The sequence below is a fragment of the Patiria miniata genome, unplaced genomic scaffold (assembly GCF_015706575.1).
Source record: "Patiria miniata isolate m_02_andy unplaced genomic scaffold, ASM1570657v1 HiC_scaffold_18, whole genome shotgun sequence".
NCBI lineage: Eukaryota > Metazoa > Echinodermata > Asteroidea > Valvatida > Asterinidae > Patiria > Patiria miniata.
In genome coordinates this window covers 13,516,855-13,539,530 of record NW_024037056.1, presented here as the reverse complement: position 1 = coordinate 13,539,530, position 22,676 = coordinate 13,516,855, and the positions used below count along the sequence as shown (strand labels likewise).

Genomic DNA, 22,676 nt, shown 5'->3' with positions numbered 1-22,676 from the left:
CCAAACGATTATACTTTTTAGACCAAATGTCCGAGACACATAGGCTTGCCTAGTTTTGTGAACCGTTCCAGAAGGGATGAAGTTAATCTTTTTTTCACATTCTTTCATCATAGTTTTCCTGATGATGCAGAAACATGCACTATAAATGCAGCACAAAGTGCGACATACATACGGAAACAAACTTTAAATTTTCTCAATGACATGTCTTTATGTAAGCCGAACATAACTCTAATGTATAAACACGTTTGGTTATCAATTTTATTGATAAATGACCCCATTATTTTCCAGAAGTTCAAATACCCGACCCAGACCCCCAAAATTAAAGCATGTTGTGCTCATATTTCTCGCCTAATTTCACCCTTTAAAAAGATGTAAAATCCATCCCTTCTGAAAAAAAAGTTGCCTATATTATGTACTCTCATGTTACCAAGCAAAATCCCGTAGATATTTTCACATAGTGCGTGTTCTTCAAACCGTCTGGGTAAAATATATGATCCCTCTCTGTCCCGCCAGACTAAGCGTCGAAAATCACAAATGTCGATAAAGCTATATCTATCAAATACATGTGGCATGGATATCAAAAGTTATCAATACTGAGAACCTCGTAAAACGGGTCTGCATAAGGCTGGGTTTTTTTTTGGGGGGGGGTTGACATAGGAGATGCTTACCTTCAGTTTGAGCTTTGACTGGAAACTCAGTGACAAATGAAACCAACAGAATGGCGAACACCATCAACAGGTATGTGTTCACTCCTTTTCCGGCGTCCATTCTAGATGTCGAACAAGCTTAACCAGACGTCGGGCAATCTCACAGACTTTTCGTCAGTCACTTTTATCAGAGTGCTACTTTCTTACTTCCAAATCTAAGATATGGTTCGTGCGCAGTCCGGACAGACGCCTACTCGAAGAAAACACGTCTGGACAGTCTTCGTCGCGAACAGGAAATAAAACAGTCCGCACCCTGGCTGTTTGTACTTGTACTTGGCCGTTGAAAATAAATGGTACGTCACATGAAATCGAATCAATATAAGTGGGCAGGTCCCTTGATCAAGCGAACAAAAGCCACCCTGGAACTGGATTTGCCAACATTCAAACGGGCCCCGGAAATTCACGCTTCAGTTGCCAACAAAAATGATATCTTTTTATAGATCTATATTAAGACTCTCCAATCATCGCCCCTAGCCGATCGATGAAAAGAAAATCCATCCCATAATTATATGTTTATATGCCCCAGCGAAAAGTGAGCGCCAAAGACTTGGCAGGGCACTTTGTCAACTCTAACCATTTTTGTTTATTGTTGTAATTCCAAACCAGTACAAGCTGGTATTAAACGTGATATTGAACTTCCCCTAAGGCCCAGCTCAACCCTGATTAGGTTGTAAATGATAACGACGCGGACTGTGTTTTTAGGACCCCGTCTGATCTGCAGTGTAAAATCTGACAAGAAAATTGTCAAATTTGCACTCATCAGCTGAGTATATAGGCCTAGCTAGGCCTACATCAGATGGGTGCAATTTCGACTGTTTTCTCGTCAAATAATTTTAACTATAGAGTGGGAATTCAAAGCGTATATCGCACAAGTTCCTGGTCCCAGCCTTGTCGGCCTTTCTCCTGTTGTCCCTGACTCATGGATCACTGTTAATTGTGAAGCCGTACAGTGCTATCGTATAGGATTACACGTACACAGTGCCATATTGAATGGGCAACATGCGGCCCATCGTGAACACCAGATGCATAAACATATTACAGGAAAACTGGTGAGAGGTATTTGAGAATGCGGAAATCAAAGGAAATTGTATGGAATTTTTTACTTTGTCAAACAGTTTGGAGTACAGGATGAACAAGCTCAGGCAGCTACTTTGTTGGCACTGCACCATAATGCAAATAGGCCCCTTTTGTATGAGCAAACAAACACTTTTTTTTTCTTTTCCCGTTTTTTTTTGTGATTCTGTCTTCATTTGTGATGGATGATTGAGCGGTATGCGGAAGGATCGAATTTGACGACAAGTTTCGCAATATAGTCCCGGGGGCTAAGGTGAAGGAAAAAACCCACACACAGAAGCCGTTGAAAGCTATTGTGAACTCACAATAGCATTCAGTAGAAGGGGATTCCCCTTTGAAGGCCCAATCTAGTTCCCTTGACCTTGCGTGCTTTTTTTTTATCCATATTAAAAATAGCTTTTCAGAAATGTTCCAAACAAATTTGTTGCAAAGATTTGGTGAAATAGGTTCTGGAACAACTGTTGTTTGAAGTTTTAAGAAACGACTCAACGTTCAACACCGTCGACTTGATGATCAACTTGGCTGTCACAGTCACGGTCGTTCGAACAATAGATGAGCTTGATTGTAGTACGTTGCTCCACTCGTTTGATGATATGAACCAATGTAGTGTATGTTAAACGTGCGGTCACATACACTGAATCAAGTGTAGTAACCGACAAATCATCATTGAATAGCTTTTGACCAGTGTTGTAGTCGAGTATTTTTTTTCCGAGTACCGAGCACTGCCGAGTACTTAGGTTGCCGAGTATGAGTGCGAGTACGAGTACTTCCGAGTACAAGCACAGGTCTGCCGAGTATCATTATACGAGTACTTTCGAGTGTGAGTACGAGTATACTAAGTTATATTATTCTGAATATGGGTACGAGTATACTAGTACATTGTGCTTGAAGCCGAAAATTATATGTACTGTTAATCACTTGTGATACAAACATATTTTTCCACAAAAAGTCCTCATAACGCCATCAACACCTAGTAAAAAGGCATATGTATGAATTATTTTGTAGCTTTGTTGAAAACGTTGTATTTTTAAGTATCAAATAATATTTTGGTGATCTGTAATTAACTCTTCTTCATTTTTGCAGTGATGGGCCTTCCATAGTTTTGCAGGCCGTGGTTGGCAAAATGCTGCACTTTGCCAACCAAGCGCAGAAAGGTCTATTGTGCCCACAGTTCGGCAAATGGCATTATGGGCGTAACTGGCGCGGCCCAGACCCAGTTAGATAGAAACCCAGTCACGGCTAGCCGTTAATTGTGTTTGCCCAGACGTGCGTAGAGGAAACTGCCAATTTCAGTCTCCGCAATCAGCCATTCAACTGAAAGCATCGATAAAATAATAGGCCATGGCATTGCGCTTTACCCTTTTTTTTATCGAGTACTGCCATTCGAGTACGAGTACTTTGATGATCGAGTACAATTTCGACATGTCGAGTACTAGTACTTTGCTGCCCGAGTACGAGTGCCGGTGTAGCATGAATTTAGGTTTTATATAATACGGACTCATTGGTGGTATTGTCGCGTGAGAGGGTTTAACCAATAAAAGGGAAAAGAGTTCGATTTTCATACGAATCCGATTTTCATATGACACCCGTCGTCATTTCGAGTACGAGTACTTTGACATTCGAGTACGAGTACTCCAAAAGAAGAGTCGTAGTAATTGAGCCTACGAGTACTACAACACTACTTTAACCTGACTATAATAATTGGGACTAGTTGAATAGTGACTGGCATGTGCTACACTTAATTGTGAGGACTAATTGTGAGAACTCGTGTGAACTTTTATGAGAACTTTTGATGGACTTCTGATATGATGGACTTCTGAGTGCCATCGCACAAAAAAAAACCCAAAACACGGGAATCGGGTGTAACATAATTCTACCTCCATGATGTAACATACAGTTGACTCTCTCTATGATATGCATAATGCTCCGCAGTCTGTAACTTATTTTGGGCTAGCTAGACCAGAAAGTTTTGACAACTCTAGAATGCCTGCAGTCTGATCCGTGGGTACGGGTGAGGGTTCATTGACGTCACATAATCATTGAGCGTGCATGGATATGCGTGCAACGACGGATCAGCTTGATAATAGACACACCTGCGCCTCGATCAGCTCAACCCTGGGTGGTTGGTACGTGTAATAATGCGATAAACAAACACATGTTTTTTTAACGTACCAGTCCGTGCTTCTATTTGCGGCCCCAAAATTGCGCCGTTTACAGCGCCCTCATAATATATATGGCCCATTGGAAATGTTACAAACTGAAACAGAGGGCGCTATGTATTGCCCTTCAACTCAGTTGAGAACTGTGCAAAGATCCTGCTGTGCCCTTTAGTGGGTACCGTAGAACTTAGTGGCCTATTCTTTTTCAAGATGGCTTCCGCAGCGACAGCAGTTTCCATGGACCCTGGAGCCAAAATCAACCCAGATATTCAGAAAGAGCGAGACACGGCGACATTCGACCCGTTGCATCTAACCTACGAACTCGATGGGGGCAGAGAAGTCACCGAAAGACGGCGATATATCGGTAAGATAAGCCTGGGGAGTGTGAACGTATCGGGATCGTCGCGAAGTGCACGAGCGTCGTGATTTGTACTGTTTAGTGTTTTGTTTGACTTTTTGTTAGTTTTAGTGTCACTCAGCACATCAGTGTCATCAGTGTCACACTGCACTGCGTGCACTGTCGATCCTGTACTATGTCAGGGGTGACAAGAATAAATAATTATGCAATTGATGAAATGACTGTCAATGAGCAAGTCGTGTCATCCTGCATGTCCTGCGAGACGGGGGGGGGGGGGGGGGGGGGGAAGAGAATTTGTTTCCCCAAACGAAATCGGCATGGGGTGTACGCTATGGCGTTTTGGACTTACTTCTCTGTTCTCATGTTTTTAGAGAAGCTAAGTGAGAAGAAAAATCAGAAAAGAAATGGGAAAGAATGTTGCAATCTGACACCTATTTTTTCCTCATAATCATATAGTCATCTCGATGAAGGTGATTCATTGTAAAAATGATAAGACATGAATCTGGGACTGAGAAACATTTCCAATTTTATTAGGAAGGGGCGTCAGGTTTGCAACATTTTTTCCAAGAAATTATTTCAAACGTAATGAAATTCTGATTTTATTTCCTCGGGGGGGGGGGGGGGGGGGGGGGGGGAGCTTATAGAAACTTCGAAGATACTTGCATTGGCTCTTTTAATGTGAGCATGTTTAAGGGACAAATTTGGAAAACTAAAACATAACCTTTGAGAAAATGAAAAAAGTGGCTTCAAGATGCAACATTCTTACCAAAACAAAATGAACAAAGCTTGGTGCGAGAGACGATTCATAACAAGCATGATTTGAAGGCAGAAAAGGCTCCTTTGTCATTGTTGTATGATTATTAATATTTCTGTTAACTTTCGTCACAGAATCGCTGGCTTTCAATGACCCTGATTTCGACTGCAAAGATGTGGCCTTCATGACCAGAGAAGAAAATTACACCAACAGCATCCGGACGGCCGTCCTGTGCATCAAGAAGTTGAAGGCGCTGGACATCCATGACATCACCGAAGCTATGTGGTACCGAAGGTCAGTTTGCATGGTTCCTTGTTTCATAATGAACACAAATTAACCTTAACCTAGGATGCATCCTCAAGGCCAAAAGAAAAAGTCTCCGGTTTCTGGTATGGAGCGGCGACGCAGCTTTTTTTTTCTTCTTTTTTTTTTACCCTTTTTTTTTTTTTTTTCAAATGTCGGCTGATGACTGCAAATGGTGCCCGACTATACTTAGTGCAAATATATGGGAGTCCAGAGAGGCCACATAAAGCTTATTCTCGATCATAACCCCATCTAAAACACGTTAAAATTGTACAGCAGCAGGATTCCAGTCAAACCAGTGAGTTTGGCGGTTTTTAGACAATGTTAGACATCATCTTTCAATTTTTTTCATTTTGCCGACGCGCATGGCTACGGCGACGCGCGCGCATACCAGAAACCGGAGACTTTTTTTTTTGTGCCTAATCCTGCAAAATCCTGCCTCCATGTAAAAATTGCATACAGTATCAATCCTGCAGGAAAAGTACCTTTAGAAAAATACAATAGTGAGTGCACAATAAGATCTGGCAATGAAAGTCTTGTATGAAATTGATCAAAATGATCCCTGCCAGAGCTTAAAACTGTGAGGCCGAAAAATACGATGCCGATGGCACATATGGAACACCATACTTTTGGTCAATTTTTCGAGACAGACAGACCAGACTGACCGACCGACCACTAAATGACATTTTTTTGTCAAAAAAGTTGCACCAATTTCAGGTAATGGTGAAAAACATATTACAAATTGTATTGCCCTTTTTATTTTTACATGTACTTTTCCTACTGACCCATAATATATGTGGCAAAGTAGCAGCTATTACACTTGCGTTTTTGGCAGATTAAAAAAATATGATCAATTCATTGTGCGTGTCTTGATACTTTATTTTCAAATTTACAAATAATAAAGGTTTTGTAAACATATTGGGCTGGAAGATAAAATTTCACCATTTTTTCATCCATAAATGGCTATTAAAAATGCAGCAGCTAACATTTGTTTGCTAGGCCATTGTAAACAGCTCCAGTTTTTATGCAGACAAAAATTATTTTGTACTACGCATGTGTTTTTGTTGTCAATTGAGATATTAGATTTAACGAAGAGGACCGAGAAAATGGTAGGATCCATCTTCAGAAGAAAAAAAACCGGCTTCTTTCTCAAACGAGACGAGAACCTTTTCATTTGTTTTGGACCTGGCCGTTATGGATCCGTATATTTATAACATTATTAACAATGTCCTTTTATACTTTGTGTTTATCAAATATATTGGAGACTCATAGTAATTGTTAATCTTCAGATTTTTAACATTCTGCCCGTACCCCCCCCCCCCCACAAATGAAGAGGATGAACGGTGTATATAATGCCAATTCACGTAATTAATGCTTAATTTATATATTCTAATTTATGCTCAATTGTATGTATCGCACAGTAGCATTTCATTTCAACACTGCGCAATACGTGCTTGATTGCGTGAAATACACAGTTGCAGTTCTCTTACTGTCTTTGAGAGAGACCTATTGGGGATGGATTTTGATGGATTTTGATGGAGTTAGGGAGGTTAGGCTTAATGAAGAAGTATGACGTGTAACCAGCCATTTGTCATTGTGTCGTGAGCAGGGCAGTGAACGGAGCCAACTTACTTTCGCTAGCTTTGCACGAGTCCATGTTCATGCACAGCGTGTTCACGCAGACGACAGACGAGCAGATGGTAGAGTGGCTGACCCGAGCTCAGGACCACACCATCCTAGGAACGTACGCCCAGACAGAGATGGGGCACGGTAGGTTCAGGATGACGAAGAAAACCTACAAATATATTAATACCTTCATTATCCCTTTGAATATATTAATAAATTCCACCTTCAACAAATTTATTTGAGAAAATTATATAATTTAGAATTTGTATTACAACCACCAGACGTGACTGATTTTAAAAGATTATAGGTTTTTATTTTAATATTAATATTTACTCCTGGTTTGTGTTAAAAATTGACATTATTTTAACAAAAGTTGTACTAATATTGTAATAAAACCACTGACTACAGAAAATTAGTTTTAACCATACTAACTGAGGAAAGATTAATAATTTGGCACACTTTAGTGATGTACAGTACACTTTGTAGTTGTTATTTTATTATTGTCTCCTCAAAGTAAGAGACACAATGTAAGTTGAAGTTGTATAAAATTATGAACATACAGCCTGCAGGGAAACTTACCTTCATATCTACTTATAGGCCTTGATTTAAATTATATCCTAAAAAAAATCCAAAAATAAGAAAAATTGTAGTCGTGTGTGGTTCAGCAACCTAGGACAAATATATTCAGAGCTTTCTTCAGGCCAGGCTGTGTGACCTTTTGACCTTTGACATAACCCCTGACATGACCAGACACTTGCCTCAAATAACATTACACACTAAGCTGGCTCCTCCCCCTTTTTAAGTCTGCGCCTCCTCTGATGTCATGAATATTCATGTCGGCCTGCATTTATGCCATTAGACTTCATGACCTCTTACAAAAACATACGTGTACACTATGATCTTACATTGACCCCAGATAAACCTTTTACAGAAAGTTTAATACTCCTCCCCCATGTTGAGTTTCCTCCGCCTCCTGCTTGAAGTTCATGAATATTCATGAAAGTGTGCTTGTACATCTGTATGGTGTCTGCTTCATTAACTTTGTAACACCGCTGGTATTTGTAACAAGTGGAAGATGGAAGATGTTAACATATTAAAACATGCATGTTATGTACACGTTCATCATGGCTTTTGTCATTGCTTTGCATGCTGGGGCGCCATTTTGGTGTGACTTATTTTCCAGCCCAATGTGTTACTGATAAAACTTGGTGAACAGGACCAATCATTCTGTTTGCAAACTGAATTTACTACCTACAGGAAAATATTGCTGAACAATTAAATTTGTTTATCAGCCAAATGCGATTTTGGCTTGTAGATTTCCGCAACAAATTTGAATTTTGATTCCCACTATTTTTTTTTCAATAGCAATTTTTTAATTGCCCCTGTTATAATTAGGCCCTTTGCTTGTTTTGTTACAGAATATGTAATAATGAACATGACAACTTCATAATACTCATTTGCAGATCAGTGTAAATTTCAATGTTATACATTTTGTCAGAATGCCGTTTTCTAATGTCTTTATTTGCAGCTATAATTTTGCCTACATTTATCGTTCACTTTGTCTAACCGATTTCTTGAACGTTTCTTCTCAGCAGTGCAGTTTACAAACTTCTCTTTTTCCCATACATTTGCTTCAATGTAACGAACCAGTGACTGTTTACATGTACATTCCAAAGTCATTAGCATAATTTCACCTGTTTAGTGCTAAAAGGTCCTTACAGCAGTCCACCGATTTCTGGCGGACAATCTAAGGTCAACTTTTTTTATCTTGAAAAAGGTATGTTAATTGTTATATTCAGATAAATTTATATTTAAAATAAATTTAAAATGTTTCAACAATATACTTCGCTTTTGCAATTTCTTGCTCTTCAGTTTGTTATTTAAAGCTTTTTTTTTTCATACATGTAATTCGGACTTCGAACCCACATTTTTGAAGTAAGGACCTTTTAGTGCTGAGGCAACAATTTATCATCTACATTTCAAAATCATTCTCATGCATGTCTAAGGCACATATGGGATGTAAAATCATTTGGGATTTTTTTTTTTTTTGGTGGGGTTACATTCTTGTGGCATACGTTTCATATTGTGGTTGCAGTTGTGCGAAATTAAAAAGCTTTTAATACAAGTATACAAGACACACTTCATATGTACACACCCCCTTCCCGGCAGCTAAAAATAACAAATTAGAAACACATTTGCTGTCATTTTTGACATTTGGATATCTTGTTTGTGTACAGAGCAGCACACAGCAGAATTGCCCTCTTCCCAGCGCTCGGCTTGCAAGGGATGGTCTGTCATACCATTGAGACAATGGACACAAACAGACAACACTGGCTGGAGAAAGCTCAGAATTACGAACTCCTTGCCACCTATTGTCAGACAGAACTGGGACATGGTATGGCCAATGAAAAACAAAACCTCCTCCACCCCAACACACAAACAAGTACAAGGGCCATTCCAGCTTCATCAGTACAACTACTCTTACTTACCTTAACCCTCAACTTCCCAAATCCTCCAAAATCATCTTTGCAAAATAGAGGATTTTGCTAGGTTGAGGCTATAGGGGAAATGCGTAGCTGATTTTGGAGGATGCACTGTGTCAAGGTCTTGGGTTGGACCTTGTGTTGTTGATGCTCAGCTGTGCATACATTTAGGCCTAGATTATACTTGAAATCCTCCGCTCTGCTCCAGGATGTCACTGGCTCTGCCTCAACATACTGACAGTGATTGCTGGAGGATTTTGCAGGATTGAGGCAGTGGTCACCCCTTCCAAGGACCACGTTCAAGAAATAAGGATGATTTTGCAGGATAAAAGTTGCATCCTACTAGTAAAAATGCCTAGGGAGTTAGGGTTAATCAAAAAAATGTAAACTTCCTTTTCCTTTTTGGGGGGTGTGTCACATTCATCCAACTATTCCACCTAGCCAACTATTGTGGCAACCTGCATATTGTGGACACCTGCTGGTTGCAGCCACCTGCCGTTAGTGGCCAAAGTCCATAATGGCCACCTTCTCATTGTGGCCCCCTGCCCATGGTGGCAACCTTCCTGTTGTGGCCACCTATCTATCGTAGCCACCTATTGAGGCAACCTGCATATTGTGGACACCTGTTGATTGCAGTCACCTGCCGTTTAGTGGCCAACTGTCTATAATGGCAACCTGCATACTGTGGACACCTGTTCTTTGTTACCACCTGTCTGTTGTGGCCACCTGTCCATTGCAGCCACCTGCCCATTATGGCCATCTATTCATTGCTGCCACCTGCCAACTGCAACCACGTGTCCATCGACACACTCATCATCGTGGCTACCTGTCACAAATGTCCCCACCTGTTCATTTCTACCACCTGTTACGAACTCCCATCCATTAAGGCTTCCAGTCACTGGGTATCACCAACATACACACATGTACATGTACACCCACTCTTGTTTTACTATACTCCCCAGGACATTGCTTTGTGTTTTCCTTCGTTCCTGTAATATAACACTCTCCCACAGACTAAGCACACAAACCTACCACAGAGGATCGTTTTGAACAAAAGACCCAACTCCTGGGAACTGAAAGGATCTGTTGTTCTCCCTCTGTGTGTCTGTCCTCGGGGGTTATGTAGAATAAGTACAATGTATCACCATTTTTGGCTTTCCCTGACCGGTAGGGCCGCTAACAAGATCGAAGTGCCCCAGCTAGGGCTGCACGTCAGCATGGTCATGCACGCCCTCCGAACCCAGATGACCAACGAACAGCAAAAGTTCTGGCTGAAGAAAGCTCGCAACTGGGAGTACACAGCCACCTATGCCCAAACTGAACTCGGGCATGGTATGTCCAACCTTTTGGCATTGATCACAAGGGCGATTTAATACATTTACAAATCCACAGCATCGTTTCATTTCATTTTAATACTGGATTAAGCCCTTCAATGTAAAGTAGACATAGCCTCGTACAGGTACATTTATGTCCTGTGTAAGCTTTTAAAGCAGATGGCAAAACCGAGTATTATCCCCACCGCAAAAATTCAATCTCGAGTTATTTCGTTTCAAGATTGTGGCGAATGGGGAATTAAAAAAAAAGAATTGTGCTCAAAACAGAACAGCATTAACACAGGCAGATCCACATTCATTCAATCATTTATAACGATATCCTCTTTCATTAAATAATGAGTCCTGTTTTCAAGCATTTGAAAAATCGCTCATACTGAATTAAAAATTAAAAAAAACATGTACATGATGTGAATGAAAAAGCTGGAATGGCCCTTTGGGGGAAATTACAGTCGAGTCTCGTTATAACAAACTCGTTCGGACCCAGCCAAATTGTTTGTTATATCAGAATTTTGTATTAAGAGGAACATCAGTCCCATTCATTGTGCACATAAATGCACAGTCGGGACTAAGGCTTTATGTTTGTTATAACCAGAATTTTGTATTAACAGAGTTTGTACTAACGAGAGTCGACTGAACATAGCATAGAGTAAGAGATTAGTTTTGAATAAAAATAGTACCGGTATGTATGTTTTTGTGTGATAATTTAAGGACGTCTAGAGTCATTGTACTAATCTAGTTAGCTTTTTACAATCTTTCTCGTTTTGTATGAATCTAGGGTTTCTGAAAATGGCCATCAGGATTACAGTTTCTGTGCACATTTTGTTGACAAAATATTGATTAGTACTCTCTGCCTGAAAATTTCCACTGCTCTCGTCAAATGCAGAATTTACTGAAATTATTTATATGTAGGAACAGAGATTATAAATGCTGCTGTACTTTTGAAGCTACAAATAACAATTCACAGGCAAGGCATTATCAGTATCTTAGTGATATAGGGTAGATATTTTGTGTTATCAGTGGTTAGGCCAAGTAAAAAAAAAAAACATGTTTAGCGTCCAGCCTTTTTCAAAAAAAAAATAGGAAGGAGGCTTTTTTTTCCCCGCTACAAAATTGCTGCCCGACGGGACTATTTTTCAAGATGGCCGCCAGCTTTTTTTTTTAACAGCCACCACTTAAACTCCGAAAAAAAACCCAGCTTTATGTGGGCTAGATGCATTACAGACAAAGAGGATAAAAATTTTGTCACTGTTTAAAATTTATTTAGAAGAAAAAGAGAGAGGCGGCCTCCAAAAAGGAAGCTGGCATGGACGCCAAACACGTTTTTTTTTAATTTGGCCTTATCTCCCAGTGTTCGTAGTGTAAATAAAAGCAGTTTGCTCCTTCCATGATACTGACCTGAACCATTCGTCCGTGGGCGGTGTAGCTTTTGTGAACTTTGAAGGACAAACTCCAGTTCATTGTGGAACCATGGCAGTGCATCGCACAACGATTTTGAAATGGTTACAAAAGTCACCTCGCACGGGACACACAGATGACATCTTATCCTGACATGCCTGATGAACTGTAGCATAGATTTTAAAGTATGGTGGCCCGTGAATGCCACCCCAGAATTTTGAAGTCCATGCACATGATTTCATTGAGCAAAGCAGAAGATATTGCTTAGGAAGTTAACATGCTAAGCATGAATATGCTGGGAACCAGTGACCAGCATAAACATTGCATGGCAGCTTCACTGGTAACCGGAATGTGGTTAGCAAATAAATTCTGTACTAAGCTCATTAGCAGCTCTGTGACGCTTGCCTGTGTGGCCTGACTAAGAGGTTGGAAAATTTCCCCTGAATTTTTTCAACTGATCACAGATAATTTTTGGAAAAAAATGTTAACTCTTTTACGTCAACACGTGTTCTTTTTACTCTTAAATAACATTTTACATACTAACTGTACACTGGAGACTGATTCAAGACTTTAAACCATACATTTGTTGCCATGGTAACGTAGTAATTTTTGCCAAAGTCATGGTGGTGGTTGTAGTACATTGAAACATGAATTAAAAAAAAAAGTTAATTTAGAGAATAATTTTGTGAGAAAGCTAAAATTTTATCCAAAAGTTTGAACTGTAAACACCCATATCTTGGCTACATGTAGACATGTTAGGCCACATACAGTGCGGTTGATTTCCAGAATTTTTTAAATGTAATCACTTCTGAGGGGAGCTATGTCATACAATTTGAGAATGTGAATATTTGAGTTAAAAAATAATTTGTATAGTGTTCATGGTCATTGAAGTGATCCTTTTATACTAACAAATAAATTTTTAACATTACCTATTCCCAACTCAGAAAGAATACCAAGTATTCATAGATCAGATGTGGTGAATTTAATGCCAAAATAATCAAAATTAGAGACTATTAATAAGTTGTGTTATTTTGTACATGTGATAGCCAGATCACCTTGTCATTACTCATAGCCATAGATGCAAATCAACGATTTAAACGTTGTCCTAGATTTGTTGACTTGATCATAAACGTTGCCCTACATTTGTTGAACTCAATCATTAATCATTTACTTTCATTTCTTTGTTACCAAAGGAACCTTTTTGCGTGGCCTGGAGACGACCGCGACCTATGACCCTTCGACTGAGGAATTTGTCATGCACAGTCCGACCCTAACGGCCATGAAGTGGTGGCCTGGCAACCGTGAGACTAATACTAATCTGCTTACCACTTTACAAAAAAATATCTCAGAAAATCACTATTTATATAATCTAATCACTGAGCAATATTCAGGGCCGATATCGAGAGGTGCTGAGCTATTTGTGGAGCACGGAAGATATTTAAGCAAACAAACATGTCAGTCAAAATATGGTTGCCTGGTAATCAAAAAACTTAAATATCAGCTTACCACTTCCCCAAAATCTGCTTACATGTAGGATGTCATTAGTAGATATCTTCAGTAAAAGTCAGGGACAATTTCAAAGAGTTTTGAGACGCAGAAATTTCGCAACAACAGAAATATTTCAAAATTCAGTTTACGGAATTGTGGTGCTTTGCTTGGCTGATTTTGGCAAACCAAAATTGGCATGAAATTTGGCTCTGTGCAAAAATTGTAAAAAAAGTTTGCTATTTTTGGCAGAAGATGTTTTTTTAATTGTTGCTCAATTTGTTTTCAACATTTTTTTAACCGTTTATACTGCTAGATTTTGTAAAATTTATCAGAGAAAACAACAGCAGCAATTTAAGTTACATGTTGCCTTATGTAATTTGGGGTAAAATGTGTACAAAATATCTGTTTTAGTGGTGTAATGAAAGAGTGTTATCAACAATAATGGCACATTTTGTTTTTAATTTCTTCCTGTCGCAGTTGGTAAGTCGGTGACTCATGCAGTGGTTGCCGCACAGCTGTACACTAAAGGCAAATGCTATGGAGTCCACATGTTCATGGTGCAGCTGCGAAGTCTGGAAGACCACCAATCATTGCCAGGTAAAAAAAATGGACACAAATTAGAAATTAGAGAGTATTGAATTAAACCAAAGTGGGACGAACCTGTGTTCACAGGAACAGGGGGGGCCCATCTCTCTTTCGTTAGCGTTTGGGCCAGACTCGTTTGCCGCCATGGGGGGATCGCCACACCTCCACAGTGAGTCTGTTACCTTCACAGCATTGAATAATGCCGGTACCCATTTAACACCTGGGTTGAGAGGGGTAATTGAGGTAAAGCGCCTTACTCAAGGGCACAACACGCATGGCCACGGCGGGGCTTGAACCCACAATCCCACGATCATGAATCCTGTGCTGTACCACTAGACCACACTTTCTCCAACGAAAAGAACAGTTACATTTTTGTATTGTCATAGATGCACCGATTCCATGCATTGATTTGTGTAATTTCCATGACATATAAGTCAAGGTTGCAACTGAACAATCAGATAATGGAACACTTAATTAAAGCTTGATTTCTTTCATTTTTGTTAATTTCAGGTATTGAGTTGGGGGACATTGGTCCCAAGATGGGCTACGCCAACATTGACAACGGGTTTCTGCGCTTCACTCACGTGCGAATTCCACGGGAGAACATGTTGATGAAATATTCCCAGGTCTGTTCAACAGCGGTCAAACTTACCTTTGATTTCTGATGAATCTTGGTGGGTAAGGTGTGAATTAAGCGCTGTGATCCAAGGGTTATGGTGTTTGACTCACGTGCCATGGTCTGAACCCTGATGGCGAACATGGTGCTTGTGTTCTTGGGCAAGACATTTTACTACAATTGCCTCTCGCCACCTAGGAGTATAAATGAGTATGTGACGGTAGAGACCAGAATGCGCTGATCTCAAGCTGCTGCAAAAACTGGTCTCATTGCCTGATGAACACGGGTAATGATTGTAAAACAGTTATAAAGCGCTATATTAGTGTAAAGGTACCACTAAGGAGACACGTTATCGTAATTTCTTCGCACGATGGGAAACATTTGTCATTAGGGAGACATTTTCATGTCTCCCTAATGTCACAGCCCCCCTTTAGAGGCACAATTTTATTGTCGCAGTTAGGTTATATTTGTTGCTCGTGGTCTAATTAGTAAACATACCGAAGTTTGTGGAAAAAGGACAAGGAAATATTGGATTAGGGCACATTTAAGTTTGAACAATTTCGTGCACAAGTCTATGGGGATGTCTCCCAAATGTCCAATCAAGGTTAATCATTGGCCGTTTCGGCAACCAGCCGAAACAGCCTTTGGTTTTTTTTCTTTCTTTCTTTTTCTTTTTCTCTTTTTTTTCTTTTTCTCTTTTTTCTCTTTTTTTTTTTTTTCCCTAGTCATTTTGCCCATATCATTTGTACACGTTTTTGTTACGGGCACTTTGGGCACTAAAATCAATCCGGTTGACTTTATTATAATTATTATTGTTATAAATGTGAACCTATATATTTTTTTTTTTTTTTTTTTTTTGCGATCAGGTGGAGCCGGACGGTACCTACAAAGCACCCCCTGCAGCCAAGCTTTCCTACGGCAGTATGATCTTGATCCGTAGTGCAATAGTTGGAAGCATGGGACGCGTCCTTGCCCAAGCCGTGACCATTGCTACACGCTACAGCGCCGTCAGACGCCAATCCGAACTCATTCCTGGGTACGATTTGCAATAGATCTGAAACCTAAAAGTCTGTCCCAATTCATATCCAGGACAAGTTCCAGACAAGTTGCAAGTAGAATCATTCGTTTTGTCCGAAAGAAGCTCTGCATTTGTCCCGGACATGTTCCAGGGAAATTTTCATTAGCGGCTGCTTGACTCATCAATACTAGAAGGGGTTTGCCCCGGTGTTTCTGGCCTCCTGTATAAACTCCCACGTGGAGTATTTAGAAGAAGAACCAACCAAGAACCAAGAACTAGTAACTTCATTGCAGGAAGATTGCGGGAAGGTGTTCTGAATCCTTCAACTTATTCCCGATACAGTGTCAACAACTTTGCCAGGACTCGTCCTGGATATTAATTGAGATGACCTAAGAATAAATGAGCCTCTAGTACATCGAAACACCTAGATTCGTTAAAGTTTTGAGTTGAGCCATTCTGTATGCTTTCCCCAACTGGGTATTTTTTTGGCTGTTCTCATTCCAGCGCGGGTGAACCGCAGGTGTTGGATTTCCAGAGCCAACAGTTGAAGCTCTTCCCCCACATTGCCACGGCCTATGCTTTCCAGTTTGCCGGCAAGCAGATGCATCAGATGTACGCCGACAGCCTGGACCAAGTCAGCTCCGGAAACTTCAACGTCCTGCCCGAGGTTAATAAAGACCCTTCCACACTCTCCAAAACCCTGAGTTTTAGGGAACCTCTGTCAAGCTGGCAGAATCTAACATGGGTCCTACATGGGTCCAGTGCCCTACGTGGGTACAATTCACACCTGGTCAAGACCAGAATTGAGAGGCTGTGTTTGGTAAAAGATCCAAAATCTACAGCAGGCATAACTGGGAATGCTGTAGGGAGTAAATTCCCAAACCACACACGACTTTGTACGGTGTTTTGTAGTTGGTAATGGAATTCATGAGAAGTTTAAAAATGAGGAAATCAGCTGATCCGAGGAAAAGTTGCATGCCTGCTACAGTCAACCAGTTTGAAAATCTGCTGAAACCCCTGTAAACACCTTGACATTACCTGCCAACCTAGGGTGGATAGCTGAGTTCATAGAGCACCGGATCGGCAATCTGTAGGTCGCAGGTTCGAAACCCACACCATTCAATTTCTCTGTCCAACTGTAAAATAACACCATCATATCAGTAACTTACCCCTTCTCCAATTGGTTCTTCCAGCTGCACGCAACGGCCGCCGGTCTTAAGGCCTTTACCTCCAGCGTAGCCATGGCTGGCCTGGAACTCCTCCGAATGGCCTGCGGTGGCCACGGCTACTCGGCATCCAGCGGCTTCCCGTTACTGTACGCAAATGAGTCACCGGCGTGCACCTACGAGGGAGAAAACACTGTCATGCTGCTGCAGACTGCCAGGTAACCAGTGAAGTTGAACATGCATAGCGCCCTCTGTTGATTTGTTTTTGACTGTGGCAGGCAAAAGCTCAATGAGGTCTAATGTACATGCTCTAGTTTCTCTGTTGTGCTTTATATCAGGATGCGATTTTATTATTTCATGCTGCTGCAGACTGCAAGGTAACCAATGAAGTCGAACATGCATAGCGCCCTCTGTTGAATTGTTTTGACAGTGGCAGGCAAAAGCTCAATGAGGTCTAATGTACATGCTCTAGTTTCTCTGTCGTGCTTTATATCATGATGTGATTTTATTATTTCATGCTGCTGCAGACTGCAAGGTAACCAATAAAGTTGAATATGCAAAGCGCCCTCTGTTAAATTGTTTTGACAGTGGCAGGCAAAAGCTCAATGAGGTTGAATGCACATGTTCTAGTTTCTCTCCGTCATGATTTATATCGTGGTGCGATTTTGAAATTTTTCTTTTGGGCAGGTTCCTGATGAAATGTGTGCGTCAACTCAAGTCGGGCCAATCCTTCAAGGGCGCGATGTCGTACCTCGCAGAGCGCCCCCAGTCGCGCTGCTCAGCCCAGTCGGAGAACGACTTCCTGAATCCTAAGGTGCTTCTGGATGCGTACCGCCACAGAGCTCAGAGGTAAATAGGGAAGTGATGTGTGAATGTTATAATAGTGCGTGCAGAATTAAACATGGGAGATTAGGTCAGCGCAGCGACACTTTCCTCGCCTTCCACTGCTGTGGCCCAGGTTCGATTCCTGTCTTGGCCTACATGCGGATTGGAAATTTTCAGTCCCTGCCAGATTCCAGATGCTCGACTTTGAATGTCGTGGGTTTTTCTCTCCACTAATCTCTGTCGTTACTCCAACCAAGGCTTTTGCTGTTTTGAGCTTTTTACCCTGTGCAGATGTGGGAAAAAGAAATTCTAAACTATGAAGATATGCCTTGACCATGGTGACATTTATTGACAGGATCGTCTTTCACGCTGCGGAGAATCTGGACAAAGCGGAAAAGTCCGGCCTGGCTCGACCCCTGGCCTGGAACCAACAACATCTCTACCTCATCAGAGCTGCAAACGTAAGAGTTATTTTACACTGACATATTTTACACAATGTACTTGTCATTATCTGTTACTCTACAGCCTCCCTGAACCCTCCAAAATCCACCATGTTGTCAACTCTGTATGGGTGCTGTAGCCTTCTGGTTTAGAGCATCAAATTCAGAATCTGTGGACACTTATGCATATGGGTTCAAGTCCATCTTGAAAGGTCGTGAAGTTTATGTCCTTGGGCAAGACACTTTGTCACGAGTTGCTTCCCTGAACCTAGGAGTATGCATACCTAGCTGTGAGGGTGTAGACGGTAACTGTTATTGATTTTAGCTGCTTTGCGCCAAAATTGCAGCATCAAGCTGTATACTCCTGAGGGAGCTGAGATGATGTTTGGTATGCCTGCTGTTATCCAAGCTGACATATCTCAAATTTTGTGTTAATCTCTCAGGCCCACTGTCATCTCGCCGTCGCCGAGATTTTCTTTGCCGGCGTCCAGCGCTCCGAGGCCCCGGAAGCCGTGAAGAAGGTCTTGATGACCATGTTCCAGATGTACGCCGTCCACGGACTGAGCGAGAAGAGAGGAGAATTCCTGCAAGTAAGTACTTGTGTATCTCTGTGGAGTGCTGTGGCCTCGTGGTTAAAGGCATTGGAGTCGTGGTCTGTGGGTAAAGCTGGGTTCGAGTCCAGCCTGGGTTCATGGCGCGTGTACCCTTGGGCAAGGTACTTTGTCACTCATTGTTTCTCCCCACCCAGGAGTAAATGGGTACCTGTGAGGGCAAGAGATGGTTAGTGTGGTTGATTTAGCTGCTTTGCAGTGAAATGGCAGCATCGAGCTGTATACTCCCCAGGGAGCTGAGATGGTCTTTGGAATGGTTCATGGGCCCAATAAGCAGGGTAATAATGATGTAGCGCCTTGAGAGAGCTATTGTGGCCGAGCTTAAAACATTACTGGTACAATTCTAAGCAAGTTTCTAAGCACAGAAATGTGGAAAGCACAAACATTTAGTAAAACTTTATTTTTTCCTCCAGGACGGCTACATGACCGGTCAGCAACTGGACATGGTCGACCGCGTCCTGATTCGTCTCCTGAAAGAAACTCGTCCAAACGCGGTCACCCTGGTGGACTCCTTCGACATCCACGACAAGCACATGGGTTCTGTCATGGGACGCTACGACGGCAACGTCTACGAGAACATGTACAAGTGGGCCAAGTCAGCTCCCATGAATGACAAAGAGGTACTTCAAAAATTTGGCCCTTAATTTTAAAAAGACAGGGCGAGTCAAGTAAAGCTTGTCCTAGACTGCGTTGTCGTTGTCGATTTGATGTGGCTTGTAATTGCAACTCTTGGCACTTTGTGCTTTTGCTCAAGCATCGCAGTAATAATTTTGACTTGGAGCTAACAATTTTCACACTTTTGCTATCACATCATTCCCCCCTTTTTTTCGCAGGTCAAGGATGCCTACCATCTGTACATCGGACCCTTCCTGAAGGAGAACATTGCCAATTCCAAACTGTAGAGGGCACTCTTGGTGACCTTTGACATCTACGCCGAGGCAATCCAAGAGATCGTTGGTGGCTAATGACGCGATAGTGAAGAATGTAGATTTCAACAAATCATTCAAAGGATTTAACAGAACATCTCTCTCAAGTGGTCATTTGTATTTTTAACTGTCTAGAAACTTGGGAGTGAAGATACACACAATTGATGCAAAAGAAACCCAAAAATTGTAGACAAACACTGATCAGCATGTTATGGACCTACAATTGAGTGATAAATATTTGTTAGACAATGATATAAATAGGCCTCCCCAATAAATCATTGGATTTACATTTAACGTGAATTTAATACCAAAAAATAACAAATAATGTCAGAAGTGAAGTTTGAAGTGTAAGATGATATCAAAAACCGAGCATAGTTTTAAAAGTCTAATCCAACATTGTTCTAGTATCACAGAAGGCTAACGGCAGTTTTCAATTTTAGTAGTTTCATGTTTGTTGATTTTAAAATGTTTCGTTTACCTTTGGTGATCAATAGATAAATTTATTAATGGAATCAAGGTTTAATAAACTATCTATTGAAACATTGTAAACATTTATTTTGGTATCATATGGCGCATTATTTAGTTGGAGTGTCCTAGATGTTTATTTTATGTCAATTGGTGGAACATTAGATAGAGTGGATCTGCCTGTTGTAGTGTAGGTTTACTTCTTACTCGCTCTAGATTTTTTGCCCACATCGATGAATGAAAAAGCCAACAATTTAGTATTGCGCCATAATCTGTATAATACATGTATGTATTTGAAATTTATAAACTGAATCAATAGTATGCGTTCATTTTTAAGTTTCTAATCTTAGCTGTAAATTTGTACTTCAAAGCAAGAGAGATTAATTGGATATATATCATAAGTTTTTTTAAAGTACATTTTAAGTTGGATCAATATTAAGGGCTCATTCACCAGTTTTTAATATTCAAAATAAAATTTGTAAATTGTAGTACAGTTCAGTAATTTGACAACACAAGTTCAGACCGAGGGAGAATTTCATTTACAGAAAGTTTAGTTTATTGGATTCAAATCAAGAAAATGAAGTTTAATTTTGCTGTGTGCAGCTACTTGAGCATACGTGCTTGATTGTAACAACATTTTTCTAATAAATAATACATGTAGTATTCTGCATAAATTTGCATGTAATTATTTAGCACTGGTTAATAATTAACACCAATGAATAAATATTAAAAGAGATTTACTAGATGACAAATTTTCTCTGAGTGGAATGGTTGTTTGCTTTTCAATGCTCCAAGATAAATTAAAATCACATTTATCAATAAACAGCTCAATGCAAAATAGTATTTTTGGAATTCCCTGTGCATGTATTGAGAGCCGAAGAATGGCAAGTTGGGGTAATAACAATTTTATAACATAATTTTTTGTTTTAATTTTACAAATGTAAGAGGCTTCTGAAATTTAAAAAAAATAATAAAACTAAATCTGCACCATGATATACTTTCGTAGCTAAGTTAATATCCTATGTTATGGAACGCCTGAACAAACCCCTGTCATCTGATAGGTGGGTCGTTGATCACGTGTCGTTAAATTGTTCGTCCCAACGCACGGGTGGCAAAATTAGCAGTTTAATTGCACGGTAAATGGAAGTTCCATTGCACGGTCACACTTTTGGTGGCTCAGACCAATCAGATGACCAGGATTTATTCAGGTGTTGCGTAAAACAAAATATGAATGTTTACTTTCCTGCAATGGAAACATTTTTTTCAGTGACACATGGAATGTTCCATTCAACGAGGCAAATGGAACATTCTGTCACCGAATGAAATTATTCTTCCCATTGCACACACAATCATTCATTATTTGTAAAATACACTCATGTGTTAAATATCCCCGACTCCCTAAAAAAGAAAGTTTTAGTGAAACAATTGCCGAAGCATGCAGTTGGATTTTAAAGGGTTGGGGATGGTTAGGGTTAATAATTTTCTGGCAACATAAAAAGTGGATACTGTTAAAAGTCAAATGAAAGAATATATTTTTCACATGTTTTGAGTTAATTGAACAAACTGCATTTAATGCTAGTGTAGATATAATAGACATACAGTTGCAAGGGATATTTTTTTTTCTGATCCTAGAAGTTTTCCACCACATGTAAAGTATAACTTTCCCCACAACCTTACATTCCACAATTAATTACCAGTGCACAAAAAATGTGCATGACTTTTTGCTCACAACCATTATGTGGTGAAAAACTTCGGAGCAATTCTTTTACAAAGATAGATAACTCTGAAGGCTTAAAAATTTCACAGGCATTGTTTTCTTCCTCATTCTTTTCACTACAAAATAGTTTAACACCAATGGAATGTGACACTGTACACGGTGCCTACATAAATTATGTCTAATTTTCTACCAGACGGCCGTTAAAAAATGTATTACATGAACGGACTGCAACCATGGCAACAAACTCAATATGCCAAACAATGGACAAAATACATTTTCACCTAAAATTGGTTTCTATGACAAAATATGTTGTCCTTGCATATATTTTTTGTTTCATTATCTTTTTTAATTAGGGGGTGTGGCTTGTGAAGAAGGAGGTTGCAATCCCCACGTAATACATTTCTCATACAAGCAGCTAGTCGGCAAGGCTAGGTAATTAATGTGGAGGATGCACTAATGGTGTGGGCGCACAGTGTGACGGCAGCACTTATTACATGTCCTTAAGCCATATAGCACCTGTAATACATTGTATTACATTGTATTACATTGTAACACATTGTATTACATTGTAACACACTGTAATACATTGTACAGTCGAGTCTCGTTAAAACAAACTTGTTCGGACC

The 22,676-nt window shown here is 40.3% G+C and overlaps 2 protein-coding genes across 4 annotated transcripts in view; one reads left to right on the top strand and one right to left on the bottom strand.

The window, feature by feature from the left end:
- LOC119724704 overlaps positions 1-958 on the bottom strand; it is a 31,230-nt gene extending 30,272 nt beyond the window's left edge. The window contains exon 1 of the mRNA XM_038195881.1: positions 669-958. Within this exon, the coding sequence (XP_038051809.1) occupies positions 669-768 (100 nt within the window). The 5' untranslated portion in view covers positions 769-958. The remainder of the gene's footprint in view (positions 1-668) is intronic.
- A 3,139-nt stretch (positions 959-4,097) lies between these two features.
- Positions 4,098-21,087, top strand: LOC119724702 (peroxisomal acyl-coenzyme A oxidase 1-like). 3 transcript variants are annotated; one of them, XM_038195877.1, is made up of 14 exons: positions 4,098-4,304; positions 5,187-5,346; positions 9,219-9,376; positions 13,387-13,494; positions 14,159-14,278; positions 14,777-14,892; positions 15,749-15,918; positions 16,405-16,567; positions 17,094-17,284; positions 17,754-17,915; positions 18,247-18,352; positions 18,775-18,921; positions 19,356-19,562; positions 19,776-21,087. In XM_038195877.1, exons 1-14 carry the CDS (start codon positions 4,151-4,153, stop codon positions 19,842-19,844), a joined length of 2,031 nt encoding a protein of 676 aa, XP_038051805.1. In that variant the 5' UTR covers positions 4,098-4,150; the 3' UTR covers positions 19,845-21,087. The 3 variants fall into 3 exon arrangements, with proteins under 3 accessions (XP_038051805.1, XP_038051804.1, XP_038051803.1); XM_038195876.1 differs by lacking the exon at positions 9,219-9,376 and adding an exon at positions 10,636-10,796 and having other exon boundaries at positions 4,099-4,304; XM_038195875.1 differs by lacking the exon at positions 9,219-9,376 and adding an exon at positions 6,965-7,125 and having other exon boundaries at positions 4,101-4,304.
- The last annotated feature ends 1,589 nt before the right edge of the window (positions 21,088-22,676 follow it).

What these genes read in the sequence shown, in the direction of transcription:
- LOC119724702 (XM_038195876.1), top strand. Translation starts at nt 4,151, where the DNA reads ATGGCTTCCGCAGCGACAGCAGTTTCCATGGACCCTGGAGCCAAAATC. An exon ending in TGTTGATGAAATATTCCCAG is followed by an intron (nt 14,893 to 15,748) that starts GTCTGTTCAACA and finishes TTTTGCGATCAG; the next exon opens with GTGGAGCCGGACGGTACCTA. An exon ending in AGAGAGGAGAATTCCTGCAA is followed by an intron (nt 18,922 to 19,355) that starts GTAAGTACTTGT and finishes TTTTTCCTCCAG; the next exon opens with GACGGCTACATGACCGGTCA.